Source organism: Microtus ochrogaster, chromosome 7 (assembly GCF_000317375.1).
Source record: "Microtus ochrogaster isolate Prairie Vole_2 chromosome 7, MicOch1.0, whole genome shotgun sequence".
Classification (NCBI taxonomy): domain Eukaryota; kingdom Metazoa; phylum Chordata; class Mammalia; order Rodentia; family Cricetidae; genus Microtus; species Microtus ochrogaster.
The window spans coordinates 56,012,799-56,035,293 of NC_022014.1; the positions used below are offsets into that span (position 1 = coordinate 56,012,799).

The window sequence follows — 22,495 nt, forward strand, 5'->3', positions numbered from 1 at the left end:
GGAGGGAGGGAGGGAGGGAGGGAGGGAGGGAGAGGGGGAGGCAGCACTTGAAGTACCATAGAGATGGATGGACATCTGACAACAGGGACTCAGGGGGGCTTTCACTTGAGATGCTTAAACCAACCAAGAAAGACCAAGGCTTACACACTGACATATCTCCAGATAATGCTAGTTGGGTGGGAGCTGAAGAGCAGGGTTTTCTTTCTTTTTTAACTTCGTATATAATATGAATTAATTATAACTTATATATATAAACACAATGATTCATTTGGATTTATATGTGTGTGTTTTGAAATAGTTCTTCCATTATTCTTATTTTGAACCTTTATGGGTTTTGTTTTGTTTCGATTTTTATTGATTTTATTGAGCAATACATTTTTCTCTGCTCACCTCCCTACCTCTCCCCTCCCCTTCAACCCTCTCCCAAGGTCCCCATGATCCCAATTTACTCAGGAGATCTTGTCTTTTTTTACTTCCCATGTAGATTAGATCCATGTATGTCTCTCTTAGGGTTCTCATTGTTGTCTAGGTTCTCTGAGATTGTGATTTGTAGGCTGGTTTTCTTTATGTTTAAAAACCACTTATAAGTGAGTACATGTGATAATTGTCTTTCTGGATTTGGGTTACCTCACTCAATATGGTGTTTTCTAGCTCCATCCATCACACCAGATTTTTGATAAAGAATCAAAAAATATCAAATGGAAAAAGAAAGCATAATTAACAAATGGTGCTGGCATAACTGGATATCAACATGTAGAAAAATGAAAATAGGCCCATATCTATCACCAGGTACAAAACTTTAGTACAAATGGATCAAAGACCTCAACATAAAGCCAGCCACACTGAATCTTATACAGAAGAGAAAGTGGGAAGTACACTTGAATACATTGGCACAGGGAACCACTTCCTAAATATAACCTCAGTAGCACAGACACTGAGAGAAACAATTAATAAATGGGACCTTTTGAAACTGAAAAGCTTCTGTAAATCAAAGAACATGGTCAACAAGACAAAATGAAAGCCTACAGAATGGGAAAAGATCTTCACCAACCCCATACCAGACAGAGGTCTGAAATCCAAAATGTACCAAAAAAAAAAAAAAAAAAAAAAAAAAAACCTCAAGAAATTGGTCATCGAAAGAACAAATAATTCAACAACAACAAAAATAAATGGAATATAGACTAAACAGAGAACTCTCAAAAGAGTTCTCTGCCGCTGGGCGAGGGAGCGGCTCCTCCCTCCTCTGGCCCTTCCACCGTCTACCACCCACTTTCCTCTCATTTCAACCCAGCCTCAGAGCCTCATTAATGATTAACGACAAGATCCCTGCCAAGCTGGAACCTGGAAGGTGATGAAGTACATGCTTTCCAGCAGGGAAGCATCCAGCGAAGGGCTAGCAAGCAGTGTAAGAACTGAGAACACCTTAGGCACCCCATGTTGTTCCGGGGTCAAAAATACCCCATGGCTGAAATATGCCCAACAGGGCTTGCATGCAACACTTGCACAGACAAAGTATAAGCCAAAGATGGAGAGGTGGAAATTTATGAGGTGCTGTAGAAATTAATTTTGTATGCCTCCTCCATTACCAGTGTGTCTGAATTAACTTTCATATGCAAGTTATCGTGTTAATCTTTGGTACTAAAAAAGAACGTATCATCATTAACCTTGCTGGCCCTGCATTTTAGCAGTGCGGTCTTTTTATTAGCAGGGATCTCGGCAGAATTATTTCTTGGTTTCTCAGGACTTTTACCTATCAGTATGCAGTCCTTCCAGTCACTCCGCAAAACCTCTGCTGATTCAGAGGACCATTTTTCAAACATTTGACTTTAACTGCCCTTAAGTCACCAGACACAGACTGCCCCTCCATCTCCCCCACTTTCCTCTAAACGAGAGTACATTCTCTAGAGGAGGGGCCATCCACAGGAAACACATTTGACCTGGAGGAGGAGGGCCACAAAGAGAGGGGGCGGGAACAAGAACAGGAAGATGTACGTGAGAAGCAAGTTCACTCTAGGCCTTCAGGAGCTGGGCTTCGGAGCTCTGGCTAACGGCTGGGAGGGAATGCCTGCTTCGAGGAGCAGACAAGTGAAACGATACTGGGAGACTCACGGTCAAAGATAATGAGGGAATCACCTAAACCGTGTAATCTAGGACATCGTGTCCGGGTGGTCACGTGATATAGGGGAATTACCGGTTTAAAATGTGGAACGTTCTCTGCCCCATTTTGACAAATAGCTTTAATATCCCATCTCACTTAGCCCTACATGCTAATCTTTAAAATGCAGTAACAGTGGGGAAATGCTGGATAAATTGCGTCTTGCCATCTCTTTCCTCCATGTACTTCCTCTAACTGAATAATAAGGTAATCGGAGAACTTCTTAGGGCGAGAGCAGAGAGAGAATAAGGACGAAAATACAATCTTCAAACAGAGACGCAGTGCCAAAAAAACCCAAAAAAACCTCATAAAACTAGATTTTGTTCTGCACACGTGCAATAGGGCTTGGCTCATGATTCAGGACACAGGTAAAAAATACCTGACACTGGCTACTGACCAAACACTCTGGCTTCTCTGGTCAGTTTTATAAGCCGTCAATAATGAGACTGCTAGCACATTTGAATTGATCTTTTTGGTACATGGCTAGTTCTTTATTTTCTCTGTAGGGTTACTAGTTGCTTTTCTAGCTACTTATTCAATACTAAGAAGAAACCTGAGACTCATCTATATCCTCTTCCCCCAAGGGTGTTGTTGAACATCCTAGAGGACGGAGTTCAATAAAGCATTTCCAAAGCGTTAGCTGGTCATTGCTTTTACCAATAGGAGACCCATTGGTTGCCCATTCTAGTTCATAACCCATGTTATTTACTTGGTATATATATATATTCATTTTAATTTGTTCATATGTGTTTTAGGGCATTTTTTCTATCTCAGACAGAAAGTCAGCAGCAACTGAACGTAAGGCTGACAGCCAGTACAATGAAGACAAAAGAGTTATCTGAGAGTCCCAGAAGAGAGTGAGCCAGAAATGTTTTCCTCTTTGTTAGCCAAGGAGATTAGTCGGAGAAGACCAAGGAGTGCACAGAAGCAGTGCTGCAGCCCAGAAGAGAAGGTCATCTGTGCTGTTCCAACCCCCCTCCCCACAGTCGTAGGCCTGGGATAGTCTGACCTCAGTCTTTTCCTCCTAGAAAAGCCACCCACCCGTGGGGCAGATCCATACCCCAAGAAACACTAGTACAAAGAAAGAAAGCATTTTTGTCCTTCTTGGTCTCTAGTCCCCACTCTGCCACTGACTCACGCTGTGACCTTGGGCAACTCTGGTCTCTCCAAGGAGATCTTCAACTATACCTGCAATGTGTTGTGTGGAATATGCAAATGTCTTCTATAATCTCTCCCCAACACCTCAGTGTGTGGCCGTTAATTGCAATTTACCCTCTTATCTCACAGGCTGACTGGGAAGAAACAGAGCAGCTTTTGAAAAGATCAGCAACCTGGGGGCAAAATTAAAAAAAAACAGAAAAGAAAAAAAGCTCTTGAAGCTGCTTAAGGCTGCAGTGTTGAAAAAAAGATCAATGAGATTGATCATACAACAGAAGCTGACTTTCTAGGTGTATTCTGATGCATCCATGAACATCAGAAGTCGGGGTGCTGTTTCAAATAGGTATAAGAGAGACCCCTTAGCACCTGCTAGGGTCAAACAGCAACCTATGGCAGGGAGTATGGAGATCAAATGGTCAATTTTATCTCCCTCTTCCTATGACAAAAGCGATGTAGTGGTAAGAGGGAAAACAGTAAACAAAAGGCAGTGGTTTAAATTAGTTACGGATCTGCAAACACACGGACAGTATCTGGCCTAAAGAGTCCCTGCCAACGAAGACAACAACCTACTTAACAAGGTTCCCATAAGAAAACTATTGTCATAGTCCTTTTGCTAGACAGGCAGGTCTTTTCCCACACAGTTTTTGTTTTGCTGTCTTGATATTTTAAAGTTCATTTTAAACAATGTTTTATTTATTTATTTTTTATATACTACTTTGGCTCCAACTCTGACTTTATGATAAAAGCGAACCTAGCAGTGGTAAATGAATAATTAAGATGGCACTAATGATCATACCAATTTGAAGTTCCCCTTTATTGAGCTCTTACGACAGACCACCCAGGAACTGTACTTGGTGTCATTTCATTTTGTGGCCACATTAACCCCATTGCTCTTTCCATTTTGAAGGTTTTTAAAAACTGAAAACCATATAAATGACATGGCTTTTCCAAAGTAACTGATGCTTGTTACAACTCAAGAAGTTACCAAACAAAATATTCTGCAGCAGGACTTCCAGGCTCCCAAGGAACCTTCTAAAAGAAGATCTCTTTACACATTTGAGACTGAACTCAAGATTATGAAGAAAGTCAAAGGTTGCCCAAATATATCTGAATAAGGGCAGAATCGTGATCATTTCAAAAGCTCTATGATATCCCCTGTAAGGTTCTTTAAAAATAAATGCCAATGACTTTTGCAAGTTATATTTTATGCATGTGTATGCATGTGTCTGTGTGTGAATACTCACAGGCACAGGCAGAACCCCAGTCATCAGTAAGAGCAGCAAACATTCTTAACCATCTAGCATTCTCTCTGACCCCTTAAATAATTGTTAAAGTGTTATTAACAACACTGTGACTTTAAAATCCTTTGGTTCCTCTGGATCCTCAGGGCACTTTGCTTAGACCTCTACCAACCACAGAGCATTTGCCCCTGTGTGGCATCATTATATCGTTGTTCTTTGTGTGCCTGCCTGATGCTTTGTTTCTATAACGTGGTCAATAGACAAAGCACAGGTCATAAGACCCATTCTAGAAGTCACCTTTCCTCTTAGGATCTGTCCTGTGGGGACTTTGATATGACAGACAGCTGTTTTAAGGTGATGACAAATACTTAAGGTGAGGTTAAATTCAGGGCTGTATAATCTGGCTGGGCTGGGCCATCATTAGTGGCCATTTTCACTGGGCAAGAGCAGGGAGGACAAAACTAAAGTCAGCAGGGCTGGAGCTGCACATGGATACTCAGTGAGTGACTTCTCCCACGAGGTAACTGCTCCTCTTGTCAAAGTGCATGACATACTTCTGACCCCAAGGCACAGAAACAAAGATATAGAGATTGCATCCACACAGTAGTTCTGAAGGCATAGGTGTTCCATCTGCCAAGATCAAATGCAAGGGTACTGCTGAGAATCATCCAGCGTTGACCTCCGGGATGGCGAAAGAGGAAGAAAGGGGCAGGTAGCCAGGTATAGACCTAAAGAGGAACTTTGCTGCGAGAAAGCAGCCTCAGTGTTGCCCCTGACTTCCTTCCTGGAACAGGAGCAGGGGAACAGCCATTTCTCCTGTTTGCCTCCAAGCCCTGGGCGTGTCTTGATGGATGTGACTATAATCTCATGGAAAACCGAAGAGAGAGAGCTGCAAATCTCGACTTCAGGGAATTCCTTTCTCTTCTTCCCACTGAACGGCAACACAAGCTACTCCACCGTGCACACACAGATCCCACCACTGAGTCCCCATGAAATACAACAAATTTTCCTGAGCAATAACCAGAGCCTATTTGATGTCTCTGCACAGGCCTTGGACAGACAGCACAGTGCTGTGATGAACCTCCTGGTACCTGGATTGTAACTGATTGTAAACCTGCCAACGTAGTCAGAGATGAAGCCCAGAATCCCCACAAGAGAACCAAACTCAACAAAGCATTCTGCTGTTCACACAGGTCCTGGTAAATTTGGGTCACAGGAAGGGTGAACCTGACAGAGGACACCTTTTCAAGACCTACACAGGCATTTGTATGGAAGTAACGTCCTTCTGTAAAGGACAATGTTGTCCTGGCAGCTATCTCCTCTCTAGAAGGGCTGGCAGCTGGAGGATGCCAAGTTCCAAACAAGGCCCCATGTAGGCCACTGCCTGCTGGACCTTCCTCCCCAACACAGCACAGACTCACATATTAAGGCTGTGAAGCCCTATAGCACATCTGAACACACTCCTTTGGTATCTCTCATGTCGGGCCGACACCAGTACCCTCAAAGCCCTGGAATGACAACGCTTCTCAAGCAGTTTGCATAGTACACGAAGCTGCCGCCTTTCTGTGTTGATCTGCTGACAGGACCTTAGAGATCCAACTCTGTTCACACACAAAGGGAACGGAGCCCAGAAAAGTGGCTTGTCCGAAGTCACGCTACTTACCAGGAACCTTCTTGAAATGGAGTTTAAATCTTTTAAATCTTCGATAGCGCATTTCCTCTGAGAGAAATCCTCTCCAGTTAAGACAGCCACCCCTTTCCCGATCACTTACTTGGTGCCAGTTATTGGACACACAGAGAAGGGCAGGCGCTCAAGTGGAAGGCACTCACTCAGTGCTACATGAGTATATATAGCGTGAGCGATCCCTAGATCCAGAAGATGCCAGTTTTAGTTGCCCCTAGCCTGGTGAGGGTGGGGGTTTGGAGGTACTGTAATAGGTACCAAATTCTCTTAACTCACCACAGGGGGAAAACTGGCTGATTTTCCTGCCAACTTACAGCATCCTCACCAATCTTACCAGAGGAGGGCATAGTCACATCCACGATAGCAACCCACTTGGAACAGGTCCACACAGCTAGACACACAGATACTCATTTTTTTTTTTTTTTTTTTTTTGAAGGCTTGTGACTAAAACTCATTGCAGTTGACATGATCTCTTCTAGGTAACAGGAGCATCACTAGCTAGAAAGATGAGGCAATTCTCAGGCAAACCGGGTCCAAGCATGGTGAGAATAAGGCAGTAGGGTCCCTAGATCCAAAGAATCAAGGCCAAAGCTGCATTTAGGGAAACTATGCATATTCAAATGAGATTAGCCCATGCTGCATCTGAGAAAAAAAAATCATATGCTCACCTTGGCTAGGTGTCCCTTCTTAGATGACCCAGAAAGAAAATTGCTGGGAGCACTCTCTAGGAGGTAAGGCATAATGAGATAAATCGCTCCAGCCCACATTCTCTCTGTGGGGACTACAGTAAGTCACCTGATCTGCCCCCACAGCCTAAAGCCACAGAGCCAGGGCAGCAGAGAGCCCTGCTGAGACCTGGCTGAGGACTGAAGCAGGTACCATCTGAGTTAAGATGAGAGCAGGGGTCAGGTAGATCTGTGGGAGGTGACTGGAGGCAGCAAGCTTATAGAAGGGGCTGCATGAGATGATGTGTGGCTAGGGGAAACGACAGAGTAAATGAGAGACACGAAGGAGAAAGGCGTAAGAAAGACATACAGCTGATAGCCAGTGCAGCAGGAAACCTGAAGACCATGGGAATCCAGCCCATTACCAATACCACCCTCTGCAGGACATGCTAGCCCAAAGCCAGTCATGCTGGACACCATCCAGACACTGGCTCCAGCTGTCACAGGCAGTGAAAACAAAGTCCCCACTACTTCCCTAATGTACTACAATGTCCTTAGAGCCAGGGTGCGTGTGTGTGTGTGTGTGTGTGTGTGAGAGAGAGAGAAAGAGAGAGACAGACAGACAGACAGAGAGAGAAATAAAGAGACAGAGAGACAGAAAGACAACACACACACATACAGAGACAGAGAGAGAGAGAATAAACCAAAGAAGAAGAGGCTGGTGAACCAGATGGGGCTGTGTGTTCTCTAAAGGTTTAATTTATAGTAGATATTTTAAAAAGAAGTTTTTGGTTCATAGCAAAACTAAAGACAAAGTGCCAAGTACCCCTTGCATCTTCAGCTTCATGCACAGAACCTCCCCAACTCCAAGTTTCCATCAGAACCAACTCCATTTCTACACGGTGCTAAGTCAGGTGAGTCAGGCCCAGGAAACACTATGTCACATGTTGGTTTAGACTTAAGACCTTTATTTTGCTTGAGGTTTTCTTAGGGTGGCAAGAGCTTTCAGCCAGCTGCCGGGAGCGGCCAGATTGCTGTGTGCATCAGGGTGAAGAGGCTTCAGAGTTCCCTAAATTGTTGACTTGGCTCTTCCATCGGCAGGCTGTGGAACTCTTCCACTTTATACATTGATAAAGCCTATGTATTAACCTCTTCAATATTCTCCCTGCCCCCCACATCATCCTCTCTCTCCACTAACAGAACAACTCAAACAGGTAGGTAGAATTGTGTTTGTTGGTGTTATTTTTCTGTGAAAGTTAGGCAAAACTTAGGTGTCAGACATTTCCCCTAAAGTCTGACAGCCCCCTTCTTAACCTCCATGCCTTTAATTTTGGAGAAATGGGATGGATGTCTGAAACAGGAAGCATGCAACAGGGGCATATGGCTGAGCCTCCTCAACATCCCAGACCTCCAAATGCCTTGAACATAGACTATAAATTTTCACAAGTACAAATGTATTTCCAGCTGCCGTGGCAAATGCTGGTGACTCAGGGACAATCAGGTGTTGTGTGGACAGGGGAGGGGGCCTGCATTTGCATCCTGATTCCTAAGCTTCAACTTCAGCAGCTTGCTCAAGACAATACAGCCCTGAAGACACAGAGACCGTGTGAGGAATCTCACAGATGAAGCCATGTGGTTTCAGCACTGTGTACTGTAACAGGTTAGGAACTAAGGAGTCAGGATGCCACCATCCGAGAGGACTTACTTCGAGACTCAGGCTGTGTGTTGTTCACATGGCTGCTCATGACCTCTGGGCAGTCAGCTCATTCCACATACCTTGGGGTGAAAGTGGGCGGAGGCATCCCTGATTTAAGTTTTTCACTTGAGATTGGGAGATAACTACTACATTGTAACATGCAGAAATGGCCATGGAAGAACACAGCACCTCTGACTTCCAGCCCCACTTTCTGTGACACAGCCCTTTGACACAGGTAAGAGCAGGGCTGGAATCAGTTGTTACCAACCAGGGTGATTACACGCCACCTATGGGCTCAGGACTAAATGCCAGACTCTGCCTCACTTGCGAATTCCTGCATAACAGAGCGGCAAGGAAACCTACACTGCATCTACATCTGCTAGATAGATGGGAGCCAGATGCTGCTAGAGATAAAGGGTCATAGCAAGGGTGGCGATGTCAGGCCCTGACGCAGGCCTTTGCTCTGAACAACGACGCTGGGCAGTACCTACTCTCCTTCCATAATTTCCTCCTCTTCAGCTGAAGCTGTAATTAAAGTCTTGTTTGCCTTTGTAATTGGCTTCCCCTCTTTGCTCTACTGCCTGATTGCACTCAGCAATCTCTCCAGCCCAACTGGTATGACATCGCAAACCTCCCTGGGCTGCCCAGGACTACTGAGGGCTCTCAGTGCCCAGTCCCGCCCATACTGGATCTCTCCAGTTCCTGCTCACGAAAACCTCAGTCTGCCTTGTGCTGTACTTCTGAGAGGAGGTGAAGAAAAAAAGGCCTGGGTTAAGGTGTGTGTATATCTCTGCACGTGTGCACAGATACACAGCTATGTGCACAGGTGTGATGGGGTTGTAGGTGTGTGTTGTGTGTGTACACATTTCTGATGAGGTGAAATGAGGAAGAATCAAAACTGTAAATATTCTTGAGAAATCTGGGTGACATTCATGACCAACATTAAGACCCATGAGCAAAGAGGATGATGACTTATTTATTGAAGGTAGGAATGTCAGTTAAGTTTCGGGAGAATGAATCTATGTGTCTATATATAACAGAATATGAGATTAATTATGGATCACTGATATGAAGTTCCTGAAAATATAATGGGACTATATTCTCAATAGTTCCCAACTTGACAAACCTGGTCAAACTGTGCCCTGCTCACAAAAAATCTACAAGGCAAACTGAGACAGGTGATACGCAGAGGTTAGCTATAAACCATGGCAACACAGGTTAGTTAGAACCCATGACATCATAGGTACATTACTACATCTTGAAATATTCTCTATAGAGCTCACAGTGTTTGGGTCATAACACTACTGTCTATCAATTGTCTTTTTTCCAGCTCAAGAGAGCATCTCCAGAGAGCCCTGTCAGCCTGCCTGAAATCTGAGCCCCAGCCCTAAGGGCCTCTATCAAGCAAGAATGGACCCTTAAATCCCCTGAGATTTGAGAGGAGGCTGTCTGCAGTTTTGACCCGCCCCCCCCCCCCGGGTCCTCACAGACTGTTGTCCGGATAGCACCCATGTCACACTACTCATGTCTCTTTAGGTCTGAGTGATACCCTACCTCCTCTGCAAACCTGTCCCCAACATTGCAAAACTCTCTTCTCACTAAATTCTGCTGATAGTCGTTTGTCTAGGATAAACATACTCTATAAAAACAATATTCAAAACTAATCCACAATAGACTTGTAAAAAATTCTACACACTTGTCAAAACCGTATAAACACTGAATTACAAATTCACAGATGCAGCTGACGTCATGAATCGGTATGTGGGACTTGCTCAGTCTATAGCGTTTAAAAGCAAATCAGCAGATTTCACCAAAAATTCACATGGAACTACTCTCCAAAAATGTGTTACTCAAGGCCTCTCACCCCAGGTTCAGACTGCTCCCTAGTCCTCCCCTTTCCCTATCCCTCGCCTCTAGCTGGGCATCATTGATCATTTCCACTCTTGTCCCTTTAGAGAACTATCCCTCTGTATACTGACCTTTGTGACACTCCAGAAAGGACCACAGGGAGGCCAAACGGGACAGTGTTTTCAAGGAAAATGAAAAGCGACAACATAATCACTCCTTTCTGTGCTAAAACTTCCCACCAATTGGATAGGTGGGTGGAAAACGTGTTAGAACCTTGAGAGTTTGGAAGAATCTATTTGATGAGCTACCCAGGACCCTGTCCTCTTCCTCGTCTGTATTGCTTAACTGGCCCAGGTGTGCACTAGTCTAAAAAGACTTTAAAGCCTGTCTTTTCTCCTGCATTGTAAGTTTCCTGGGGCAGGAATTCTTTGTCCACATGCCATACAACATGGAGGTTTGGAAGACGTACCAGGGAGCAGGCAGATTCCTGCCTGGTTGACATGTGACGGTGGGCACTTGTCTAAAGCTCTCTAAGCCTCCACTTCTTCACCTGTACAATGAGGAGAAGAGCACACACTGTGTGCACGCAGAGGCTGTGAGAGGGATATGGTGGAGAAAGCTTCACATAGAGTAAACAATAAAATAACAGTTAAAAAAAATGGTAGCCATGAAATAATTTCTCACTGTGTTTCTATAATGTTTGAATGTTCTCCAAATAAAAAAAAATTCAGATTTTTAAATAAATATTGCTTCAACCGAAATGAATCAGTAGCCGGATTTCAATTCAGTCATACTGTAGTCTAAAGGAATCGTCTATTTAGGAAAATATCAGAGATAAAAATAGCGAAAATCAAACATTTACAGTCAGCCTGAAAGTGTCAGAATGTTCTAAACACCTGACTCACTGTAATTCAAACTATTCATGACCGCAGTTCCACAGTGAAAACTAGAACCAGGATGCTGGGATAAACACAAAACCTCCTGAGCATTTATGCGAACCCTCTCGTCACGTGTACTCCCACTAACAGAATCTCTTCGGCATTAGAAAAGAATCCCGCGTGACACGGGTAGAAAGACATAAGGGTCCGACACTTGTGGAAGAACTGGCATGAAGTGCCATTACAGAAACGACCTGGGATATTTTCTTTCCCAAGATAATTGCGCTTCGCGGTGCCATTAGAACAGGCCATTCTAAGCATTTTTGTAAGTTCAAGAGGGATTTTTTTTGTCTTTGATTTAACTTCAATATGTTTTTTTAACTTCAGCCCCCGCCTTTTCCCCAAAAGACACTTTTTAAAATGTCTCCTGGATTTGTTCTACAGCCTATTAAGCCATTTTCCTCTCTGATTTGGGATCTGAAGGCTTTTCTCTGAGACTTGCTGCAATCAGTCACAAATGGAAAGAAAAGACGGGAGGGAGAGTTCTCGGGTCCACAGAGGGACTGGGCGCCTGCAGCTGGACGTGGTTCTTTAACACGGCACCGCAGACGGGCTGAATGGCCTCCCTATTTGAAGATCTTTGATGCCTCTAAATGTCCTGATGAGAAGCTTAACTCCTCAAAACTCAAGGACACTTTCTTGAAGAAACAAAATTGGCTCTAATACTTAAATCCTTTGAACTTCCCCAGGCTTCTGAGAGGATGGGCTAGGCGAACTAAAGACGTTACATAATCTCGCTTCATCCACAGCAACTTCCATGAAATGGTCCAATTCTGTGCCTTCAATGGTGAAAAGAGATTTGGGGCTATTATTGAGAGTCACAGGATGATATTTTAGATAGATTTTCATTGTTGGAAGGATTCCAGAAGACCTTGTTCAAGCTCATCACGTAATGGGTCACGTGACCCGCTTGAAGCTCACACGAGAGCTTATTAAGTGGGCTGATACACATGGCTGTAGTGCACCATGCCGCTGCCTGGTAAGCACTCTGTAAATCTCAGCTGCTGACGCGGATAAAATTGCTGCTACCACAACAGAGGTTTCCCTACTCCCAGTTCAATGTTGTCTTTGTGAGATGCGCAAAGAAACTCTATGCTGACCCTATGGACCCCAGCAAGTTTTTGGCATAAGGAAAATTATTTCTCTCATAACTAAGCAAGTCTAAACCTACAGAAGGTTAAGTGTTATGTCTTGGTACGTAATTCCCATGATGCTCATATCACTCCAGAGCCTAATATGGAGATGTCTTGGTGAGAAAAGACTGCCCCTATTTCTTGACCTTTCTGACCCTTTACTGTCTAATCAATCATAATGCCAAGGACACAGGCAGCTAACATACTATGGACAAGGGATTGTGTCCAGGCTGTGGGAAACCCTGATCTGGCTGTGGGAAACCCTGATCTCAGTCCCCAAGTACAACAATGGCCCAAAAATATAAAACAGCTTAAACATGGAAAAGAATAGTCTAACAAAAAGGAGAAATATGAGTGTACAAGCAGAAAAAAAAAACCAGATTTGTTTGTGAGATTATACAAAAAGTAGAAACTCACAGAGGGGCTAGCAACCTATATGTCACAAATAAAACTATAAGCTTATTTTCCTTTTTTGTTTTTTTTTCAGTTTTTGTTTGTTTGTTTGGTTGGTTGGGTTTTGCTGTTGTTATTTTGCTTTTCAAGATAAAGTTTCTCTGTGTAGCCCTGGCTGTCCTAGAACTTACTTTGTAGACCAGGCTGTCGTCAAACCCACAGAGATCCACCTTCTTCTGCCTCCCAAGTCCTGGGATTAAAGGTATGTACCACCACTGCCTGACTTTATAAAACTCTTAACAAAAATATATACAAATATATTTTCAACTTTGTGATTGAGAACAAATTTCTGAAGCCTGAAATAAAGAGATTTGACTATTAAAAATGACTGAAGTATTTTCTTTTTCCAAAACTGTTCCTTAAAATGAAGAGAATCATTAGAAATCAGATATTTTTTAAGCCAGGAAAACAAGAGTGTGAGAAATAGATAAAATATACCAGGATCAGTAAGAGAAATACAAGTCTTAGCTGTGTATGCGAAATGCTCACCATAGGTGCATGTGTTTAAATTCTTGGTCCCCAGTTGGTGGTTCTGTTTTGGAAGATGATTGGAACTTTTAAAGGTAGGGAATATGGGTCTGCTGGAGGATGTGGGTCACTCGGTTTCCATGGTTTCACCTCACTGTCTACAGAAGTGATGGAGCCCTCCTCACCCTCCTGGCCCTGCCTTCCCTACCATGACGGACTACAGCAAGAATAAACTCCTCCTCACTGAAGTTGTTTCTTGTTAGGCATTTTGATCACTGCGAAAAGAAAAATAACTAATAGTTCAACCATGAACCCGGTAAGAAAATGGACACGATTTGTAAAGAGGCGTTCAAGTTACAGGTAGCCAAGAAACATCAGACAAGATGGCTAACAGCGCTGGTGACCAGGGGAACATACACCGAGAGAATGAGGAGGTATTTGAAGGCTGTCTTATCGGCAAAGACTAGACATGGGCTAAGACTAGGTGAAGAAGAGTATATGGATCCATGGGATGTCTCCTGGGTTGCTGGTGAGAATATACATTGATGTAGTTGCCTTCGCTAATAGTTTGGCATCGTGTGCTAAAGTGAAATATTCAGATCCCCGAAGACCAAGAGAGTCTTCAGGTAATTATTACCCCCAAAGATATTCTTCAGTATTTAGAAAACAGTTAAGACTCTCCACACCAGAAAATCTTACAAGGGAAAAATTAACAACAAATGTTGAAAGTTTAATGCTTAAAATGGATGTATGAGTGAATAAATTGATTTCTTCACACAACGGCTCTTCCCAGTCATCAAAACAATGAACTTCAGCAGCCTATGAAATGGATGGATCTTAAAGTATTAAATGGAAAAGTTTCCCAACTACCAATAGTTCAAAAGTTCAAATGACCAGAACACTAGTAATAGCTACAGACTCAATACAACTGCACTAAGAAAGCAGCAAGATTCAAGATGAATTCAAGAATCTGGCTGCTCACTAGAAAAAGGGAAGATGTGATTTTAGATAAATGGTTACTAATGCTCTAGGTTTTTCTGTGAGTAGGGATAGAATGGTGCTAATTGATTATTACTGATAACAAAATGAGTATGTAGTGAGGTACTGGATACAGTCCTGAATGAATTATATGTTGTTTACATGAACATGGGCACATCTAGGACCCAGAGCCTCAGAAACAGGAATGACAATATTTTCTCTGGGTCAGGCTCTAGGAAATTGCCATAGCCTTCAGCTTGTCCATCTGCAGATGCTGACAGTATGTCCAGAAAATGTGCACCGAAGCTTACAACCTGAGGCTGATTACCTACAGAGACCACTGCCAAGATCAGCCAGCCTGTCCTCCATAAGCTCTATTCAATAAACCCACCTCCTGGTTTAGATGCATATAGTAAACACACTGAGCTTCTGGGCTGCTAGTGAGTCCCTGTCAGAGTGCACAGCAATAGAGCTCAGCTGTTCTGTGCACGTATTTGTGTGTCTGTCCTTTCTTCATTCCACATTGCCCCAGTTATGTCAATCCCTCAGCTATGCAGGTCATAGCCATACAAAGCAATAAAATAATATAAAACCTTGCAACCGTCAAAGGAATAAAAACCCACTGCTCTTCCAGTTGAGAACTTGAGTACAAGTGAGGAACTTACTTCCCTTTTTGTTTGTTCGCTTTTGTTGGGTTTTTTGTTGTTGTTGTTTTGGTTTTGTTGTTGTTTTGTTTTTGTTTTTGTTTTTTTTTTTTTTGGTATACTAACCATTGGCCATGCTGTGTTTTTCTGCAATGTCCAAGAGCAAGCAAGCATTCAAGAACTGGTGTCACTAAGCAGCCCCTAAGCAGACAGTGCACAGAAAGAGAGATTCTCCTTCAGAACTTCATTGCATCAGCACAGAGTTGCACGAAGAAGGCTAAAAGGAACGGCTGATTGCTACACGAGGCAAGCTCTGCTTGGCCAGAGCTACATCTCTCTGCCTCTTCCTTCTCCTCTCAGGCTCCTGGAGCTGCGTTTTCCCTTCAACAGGGGCCCATGCCCTCTATCAGGATCCCTGTGAGGACTGACATCATGTACAATCATGCATGCCCCAAATCCAAAGAATTTTAGAACTTGCATGTTTGGATGCCGCCATTTAGAGCAGGCTCTTGGCTGTATCTAAGCTGTGGAGAATCTCTCTCAGATACCAAGCAAGCACCTTGTTTTGCTCTCTTTGTGAAGCCACAGTGTACTTCTGAACATATTTAAATCTCTGCTGTCCTGCTTCCCTTCAATTCTGGTCCACCTGTAGAGTCCCAGGGAAAGAACTAGGGAAGAGAACAAGATGGGGGGGGGGGAGACAGGTCAGCTGCTGTTTTATCTGGCAGGGCAACATGCCACAGACATGTGTATCTAAATTCCCTTCTTCAACAAAATCCCCAGGTGGAGGAAGCTGTTTTAAATAATTTTTAAAGGAAATGACAAAGGCAGTCTTTCATCTCTGTCCTAAGTGAGTATCTGTGACATGCGCTCAGATGTCATTTGGGAGAGACGGCATGAGCTGCTTTGCTAAACCTAGAGCCACAAGGCATCTCTAATTGTGATTTTAAGTTGCCACCATGTAAAGTAGAAACCAAAGGAAGATGAAAACCATAGAAGTTAAAGCAAGTGGTTTTGTCTTCTGTGCACATGGGGCATGAGGACACGGTGCGCAGAGTTGGGATGGTTGTACCCCCAGGACAGTCCTACACCTGACCTACAGCAGGGATAGGAAGAAGTGTTGCACAGCACCAAACTGAATTACATGAGCCATTAGGGGAACGTGCTGGAGAAGGGATGGTGACTGTACCGCCACGACAGGAGGGGATAGGAAGGCTAGAGAGCTCCAGGCAGAACACAAAGAGCAGAAGTATGTAAGTATGTGTAGGGCAGATGGGAAAGGAGGCCTGCCATATGGCTAGAGTCTGGCTAGGTGCGGGGTGGAATCCCCCCCCACACACACATATACATTTTCCCTTTGGCTAAAGCCCGATACCAGCATGCTACTCAGACTGTCTGTAGCAGATGAGCTACAGACTCATGCCCACCCCCCACCCACATCTATCAGAGTGTGAAAGGCAACATTTGGACCAGGGGTGGCCGGGAAGCAGTGAAAGATGTCCTTCAGGGTGACTGCTAAGACATGGTTTCAAGTGGAAAGGGAAGCACATTTCACAAAAATAAACATAAAAACGAAACATGTTCAAGTAGGAAAAGAAGATGGAGTTTGATTTTCAAATGATGTGTGTTCTGAATCCAGTTCTAAAACTTAGTAGTGGTAGGAGGCAGAGGCAGTCTCCTTGCGTGTCCTTTCCACCCCACAGTCCCTCCAATGAGGTAGACAACGTGGCTTTAGCCAGCACACTGTGGGTGGAATAGGCAAGTGTCAGTGTAGGCTAAGATGGTTCCTTGTCATTCTTCCTGTCCTTCTGCCACCTTCCTGCTACATACGGTGTATCAGGTACCAACTGACTTAACTTTCACGGGAACAAAAGGCTTATGGCCTTCATCAGAGAGATAGAACTTCACAATGTTCAATCCACTGGGATTTGGGGAGAGACTTGTTATCCCAGAACCACATTGCTCAAAACCCTAAAATACCAACAGGTAATATATCCTTTGGTCTCATTGTCATATAAATGTCCCAATTTTCTAGGCTTCAGATAACCCAAATGTAAGTCAAGGATGATAATGCATAAATAAAGTTATAAGATATGATATAAAATTCCTGTTCTAAGCAGTACCTGATGCTTAACTGACTTTTAAAGCACAGATTTTGTGTGTGTGTGTGTATGTGTATGTGTGTGTGTGTGTGTGTGTGTGGTATGTAGATGGTGGACTTATGTGTAGCACATGTGTGTAGGCACCTTTGGGGCCCCCTGGAGCTGGAGTTATAGGTGGTGGTGAGCCACCTGACATGGGTGCTGGGAGCCAAACCTGGGTCCTCTGGAAGAGCAGTAAGCACTCTTGAGTGCTGCGTCATCTCTCCACCTCCATAGCTGGCGTTCCCTTGTTACAAACTCTCCAGTAGATTGTTGTTGGCACTGTTATTATGCTAGGGTTATTGCAATCATACAACAGACACAGCAGCTACTTTTTAATAAGCAGCCAGCCCGTCTTGGGATGTGTGTATGTGTGTGTGCGCGCGCACACACACTCACACACCATTTTGTCTCTAAAGAAACTGAAGCTCAGAAAGGCAGTTCATTCTAAACAACACAGCAAGTAAGCAAATCCGGCCAGGACCCAGAGATAACGGTGTTTAAGACCAAACCCTCGTATGAGTCCCAGCCACATTTTTCTGACATGAAACTGGAGGCTCAAAGGTGTTTCTAACTTCAGTAAGAACATTTTAACAGCCAAGTGAGAGACCTTCTGCCTTGCCAAGGCTATAGTGGGGTGACGATTAGGAAGTGACTGTGACGTTGGGCACAAATGATCTTACTTCTCCCTATACCCCCTACAGTCACCTTGCCAGTGTGCATTGTGACTTGAGAACATGGCAGCTCAAGACACTTGGCAAAGGACAGCGATGGAACTCAAAGGCGGCTGCTCCACAGGGGACAACTAGGTGTCGTGTGTTCTCCATTCTGCCTCTCCAGGAGTTGCCAGTGAGAAGACCCAGAGACTGAAGCTTACAACACCTGACCCATCTGCTCCCTGCCTCTCCCTCTGCTGTTTGGGAGAAGGTAGCAGTGTGGATACTCAGGCAGCTCACACTGACCAGATGGAGCCTATGACCAGCCTTAGAGTCAATGGCAGCCTGCCCGAGAGGTTAGTTCTGCCCCGTCAGAGCCACCACTCCACGGCACAGATGGCTGGCTTTCCCACAAACCCTTGCAAGTTGTCCAGGTGGATCTGATCACTTCTCCTCCCCTCACACCCTCAGGCGAGTCTGAACTTGTGTAGAAGAAAATGCAAATCAGGATCCTGGGTCCTCCTGCTGCAGTATAGCACTGATAGGAAGACAATCAGGCACAGTGGCCATAGCATGGGACTCCGCCCTCCTCATGCCCAGAGTGACAAGCCTTATGATGCTACCTAGTTTATATAACAGCTCAGTAGGACCTGAAAGAGCAGTCCTGATGTACAGACGAGGAGATTAAAATTCCTAAAGCTCACTAAAATTAAGTGAGTTACTCAAAGACGTAGGTCAAGTAAATTGAGGCTAATGGAGATTCATTCATTCTCCATAGAACACAGTAGAGGGGGGTCTTATGTGTGTACTTTAAAGGAATCTTAAGGGACAATAAAGGGCAGTAAGGGATCTGAATATGATCCAAGCATGTTATTTATATTCAGGTATGAAAATGCCACAATAAAGCTTATTGATGTATGTTCTTAAAGGGGCGGAGTCCTCTGTAGTGAACCTCCAAGAGAACGGCTGCCAAGTGTCCCAAGTGTGCCACACTATGTGGCTACGTGATGTGAGGCAAGAAAGTCAGGGTGGGCAGAAGTTGGGATAATGCCAGAAGAGAAAAAGATACCCACAACTCTAACCCTGCATGGTCTGACCCTGCACTAAGTCCTTTAAAAGGCTCGCCCATGTCAGTACCTTCCTTACAAGACCGAGTTTTGAGACAGGTATTATTTTCATTATTCCCAATTGACAGATAAGCTTACGGAGGACCAGAAAGGTTAAGAAAAGCACCCACAGTCACACACCTGATAAGTGAGTAAGCCAGAATGAAACTGTGGTCTAAGTGTGGCCCACGAGCCAGCGCTGTCCACCCTGCAATCTCTCAGTCCTCCGCAGGACCCAATAACAAAATGTGTCAAATCTCAGCAAAAGGCTTTAAAACCTTCCAACTCCTCTGCTTGGTGGCCATACAAATGCTCCAGACGGCAGGTACAAGCTAATGCCGCTGACAATACTCGAGGCGAGTTTGCACATCTGGCAGTCAAATGAGTGAAGCTCAAAGCAAATCACATCCCCGAGGCATAGGACACTCCACAGGGTGAATAACGGGGATTTCATTACAGCTCAAATGGCAGAGAATAAAACTCACCTTATTTAGGGCTTGAAAGAAAGACGCTCAGCAAAGAGCAATGGACCCCAGGAAGCCCCCATGAATTCACCCTCGATTCATTTTGAACTTGAGAACATGAGACGCCTGGGAGGCGAAGCTTCCCTCCTGACTTCCTTTGCTAATAAGGTTCACTTAGCCGATGCATCCAGGGAGAAGCATTGCTGGAAGACTTGGTGTAAGAAGGCAGGGTTAGGCATATCTCAAAACCTTCAGAGCAAGGACAACTGACACATTTGGATATGGAGGTGGAACTTTTCAAAACATGGATGTCTCCCTTTGAAAATAGTTATGTCTCATCTGTCACTGGCTTTTCAAAGGGAGACACCCATGTTTTGAAAAGCCAGTGACAGATGAGACACAAGTATGAAACCCCATCTCCCTTCACTGCATAAGCGATATGTGTCTTGTTTTACTCTGGCCATACATCTGTCTAAATGTCAGGAAGTGACCAACACACAGGAACATGCTTTCTTCTAACCTTCCCGCAACTCCAGGCAGGCCGTTGGAAGAACGATTGTGCACGTACCTTGTTAGCCAGACACTGGGGAGGAAATCAAGTTTACAATGAAGTGGGTCCTGAATAGTTCTGTGATTGTGAGATCATTTGCATAAATGTTCAAGCTTTGGTTCCTGAATAAATTCCAGTTGGGTAACATCTGACCCCTCATATTCAAAGGCCTCTTGTCTCTTTCACAGTTCGCTTCCAGTTTTAGAACGGATAGCAGTGTGTGGACAGAGGACTTGAAAAACCAGAAAGTGCTGGTTTTAGGGCACAGAAGACAGTGATGACCTCTAAAGGTTTTGTTTTTGTTGTTTGTTGTTACTTTTCTTCACAGAAGGAAGTTGAAGAAAGAAGAAATGCGGGGTTTCTGGATAGACAAAGCATTTATGTGAAGCAGAATGTATGATTGGTTTAGTGTGACCCAGAAATGTTGCTGCAGAAGACATGGGGGAGGAGAGTGAGCATCTAACCCTCACACTTTCTTCTCTGGAAGGACTGCCTGAGTCACCAGCTACAAAACAAGGGAGCCCCCTTCCCTTCACAGTGCCTGTTAGATAACATGGTGGAACAGAATCAATGACCGCAACTTTGCCTAAATCTTCTCTTCTTCCTCCATCTCCTCAAATTATCATTAAAGAAAAAGGCAAAGGACAGTTACATGAGACACAGTCATTTGAGAGATATAGTAAAAGGGAGAGAGTGTGTGTGTATGTGCAAATGGATTCCGTTCTCCATCCCAGGAGCAAATACAAGAAGCTGGAAGCTACAGCACCCCCTCCAAGAAGGAACTGTCCAGGGCCTGAAGGACCCTTTTTTTTTCTTATGTGACACCTTTCATGCTTCAGATTTGATTGTGTAGATGCCTTACCTATTCAAGAATAATTTGCACTTCTTCTAAAAGCTCAAAAATGCTGCTAATTCCTACTTAATCAGGCTCACGGAGATGGGCCCAGAAATTTGCATTTCAACAAGCTCTCCAGTTTATTCTGACACACTCAAGATCTGGAGAACTGCTCAGCTAAAGGTTCTTTCTATTTAAAGAGACTTTGCCCACCTCCCTCCAAGTAAAAGACAGCAGTAACAGATGACACAGGGAAAACTGGCACTAGGCGGATAATGCCAGACTTCTCAACTCATTAAATTGTCTCAAGAAAAATGAGCAATACGGCTTAAGCTTTCTTAAAAATCAATGCAGATTCTAATATCTAAACTGTTCGCTGCTTTTTACACCCATGGAGGAAGAAGCTCGCTAGCAAAGAGGCACTATAGTGTCTTAGTGCCTGACAGCGTGGCTTTCCAGCCCCAGCTTCCCAGAGAGGGCCCACCCAGAAGGGAGCCCCATGCTCACCTTGTTTTTTGAAGAGGTTGCTCTGTACGATCTCGTTCATTGACTGTACCTTCTGCTTCTGCAGCTTCTCCGGGGGGATACAAGTGTAGAACTCATACAGGAGCTGGCTGAGGACACAAAAAATAGGATTGGCAGAGATTAGACCCAAGCCACACACCTCATGTCACTGAGGTTCCAACTTGGGCGGTTAGTGCCCTAGGGCCAGAATTGGCATCACTGAGCCTTCCTTACACTTCCAAATCCTGGCAGAGCGCCAGGTGGACAGTGAACCTTCAGTGAACATGCTGATGTTAGCATGCAATAGCATCCAAACAGATGTGAAAATCTGAAAACAACACCATTAGCCCTGAGCCTTACTGGGTAGCAGATGTGTGCTTTACACAAACATTTACCCTGTGTCACAAACCTAACACCATGATGTTAGGAAAAGGTATCCCTATGTTTATATTTTACCTATTTATTACTTGGGGGAGTGGGGTTGAGGCAGGTTCTCTTCATGTAGTAAAAGCTGGCTCTGAACCCACAATCCTTCTCCTTCAGCTTGTGTGCTGAGATTACTGGGGAGGACACTATATCAGGTTGAAAAGTGTGGAGAACTAAGGTTAGAAAGGTCAACTAACTTTCCCAAGGTCACACCAGTAAGGCAGCAAAGAAACAAGCATTAAAAACCAGGTTATGATTTTTTTTTTAAAGTCTGACACATTACTCTGAGGCAGAACCAAGTTCCTCCCCCCTATATAAAGGATGAGCAAGGTATCCCTCCAAAAAGAATGAGCTCCAAAAGGCCAGTTCAAGCAGTAGGGATAAATCCTGGCCCCACTGACCACCCCAAGCCACACAACTGTCACCCACAATCAGTGGGCCTAATTTAGTCCTATGCAGGTTCCCTCACTATCAGTCCAGAGTCAGTGAGCTCTCACTAGCTCAGGTCAGCTGTTTCTGTGGGCATCACCATCATGGTCTTGACCCCTTGGCTCATATTATTGCTCCTCCCTCTCTTTTTTTAATATTTATTTATTATTTATACAGTATTCTGTCTGCTTGTATGCCTGCAGGCCAGTAGAGGGCACCAGACCTCGTTACAGATGGCTGTGAGCCACCATGTGGTTGCTGGGAATTGAACTCAGGACCTTTGGAAGAGCAGGCAATGCTCTTAACCTCTGAGCCATCTCTCC

General features: G+C 44.2%; 1 protein-coding gene across 1 annotated transcript in view; it reads right to left on the reverse strand.

Moving 5' to 3' along the window:
* Dock2 (dedicator of cytokinesis 2) overlaps positions 1-22,495 on the reverse strand; it is a 413,920-nt gene that overhangs the window by 268,515 nt on the left and 122,910 nt on the right. The window contains exon 25 of the mRNA XM_005350387.3: positions 21,321-21,427. Coding sequence (XP_005350444.1) covers positions 21,321-21,427 — 107 coding nt within the window. The remainder of the gene's footprint in view (positions 1-21,320; positions 21,428-22,495) is intronic.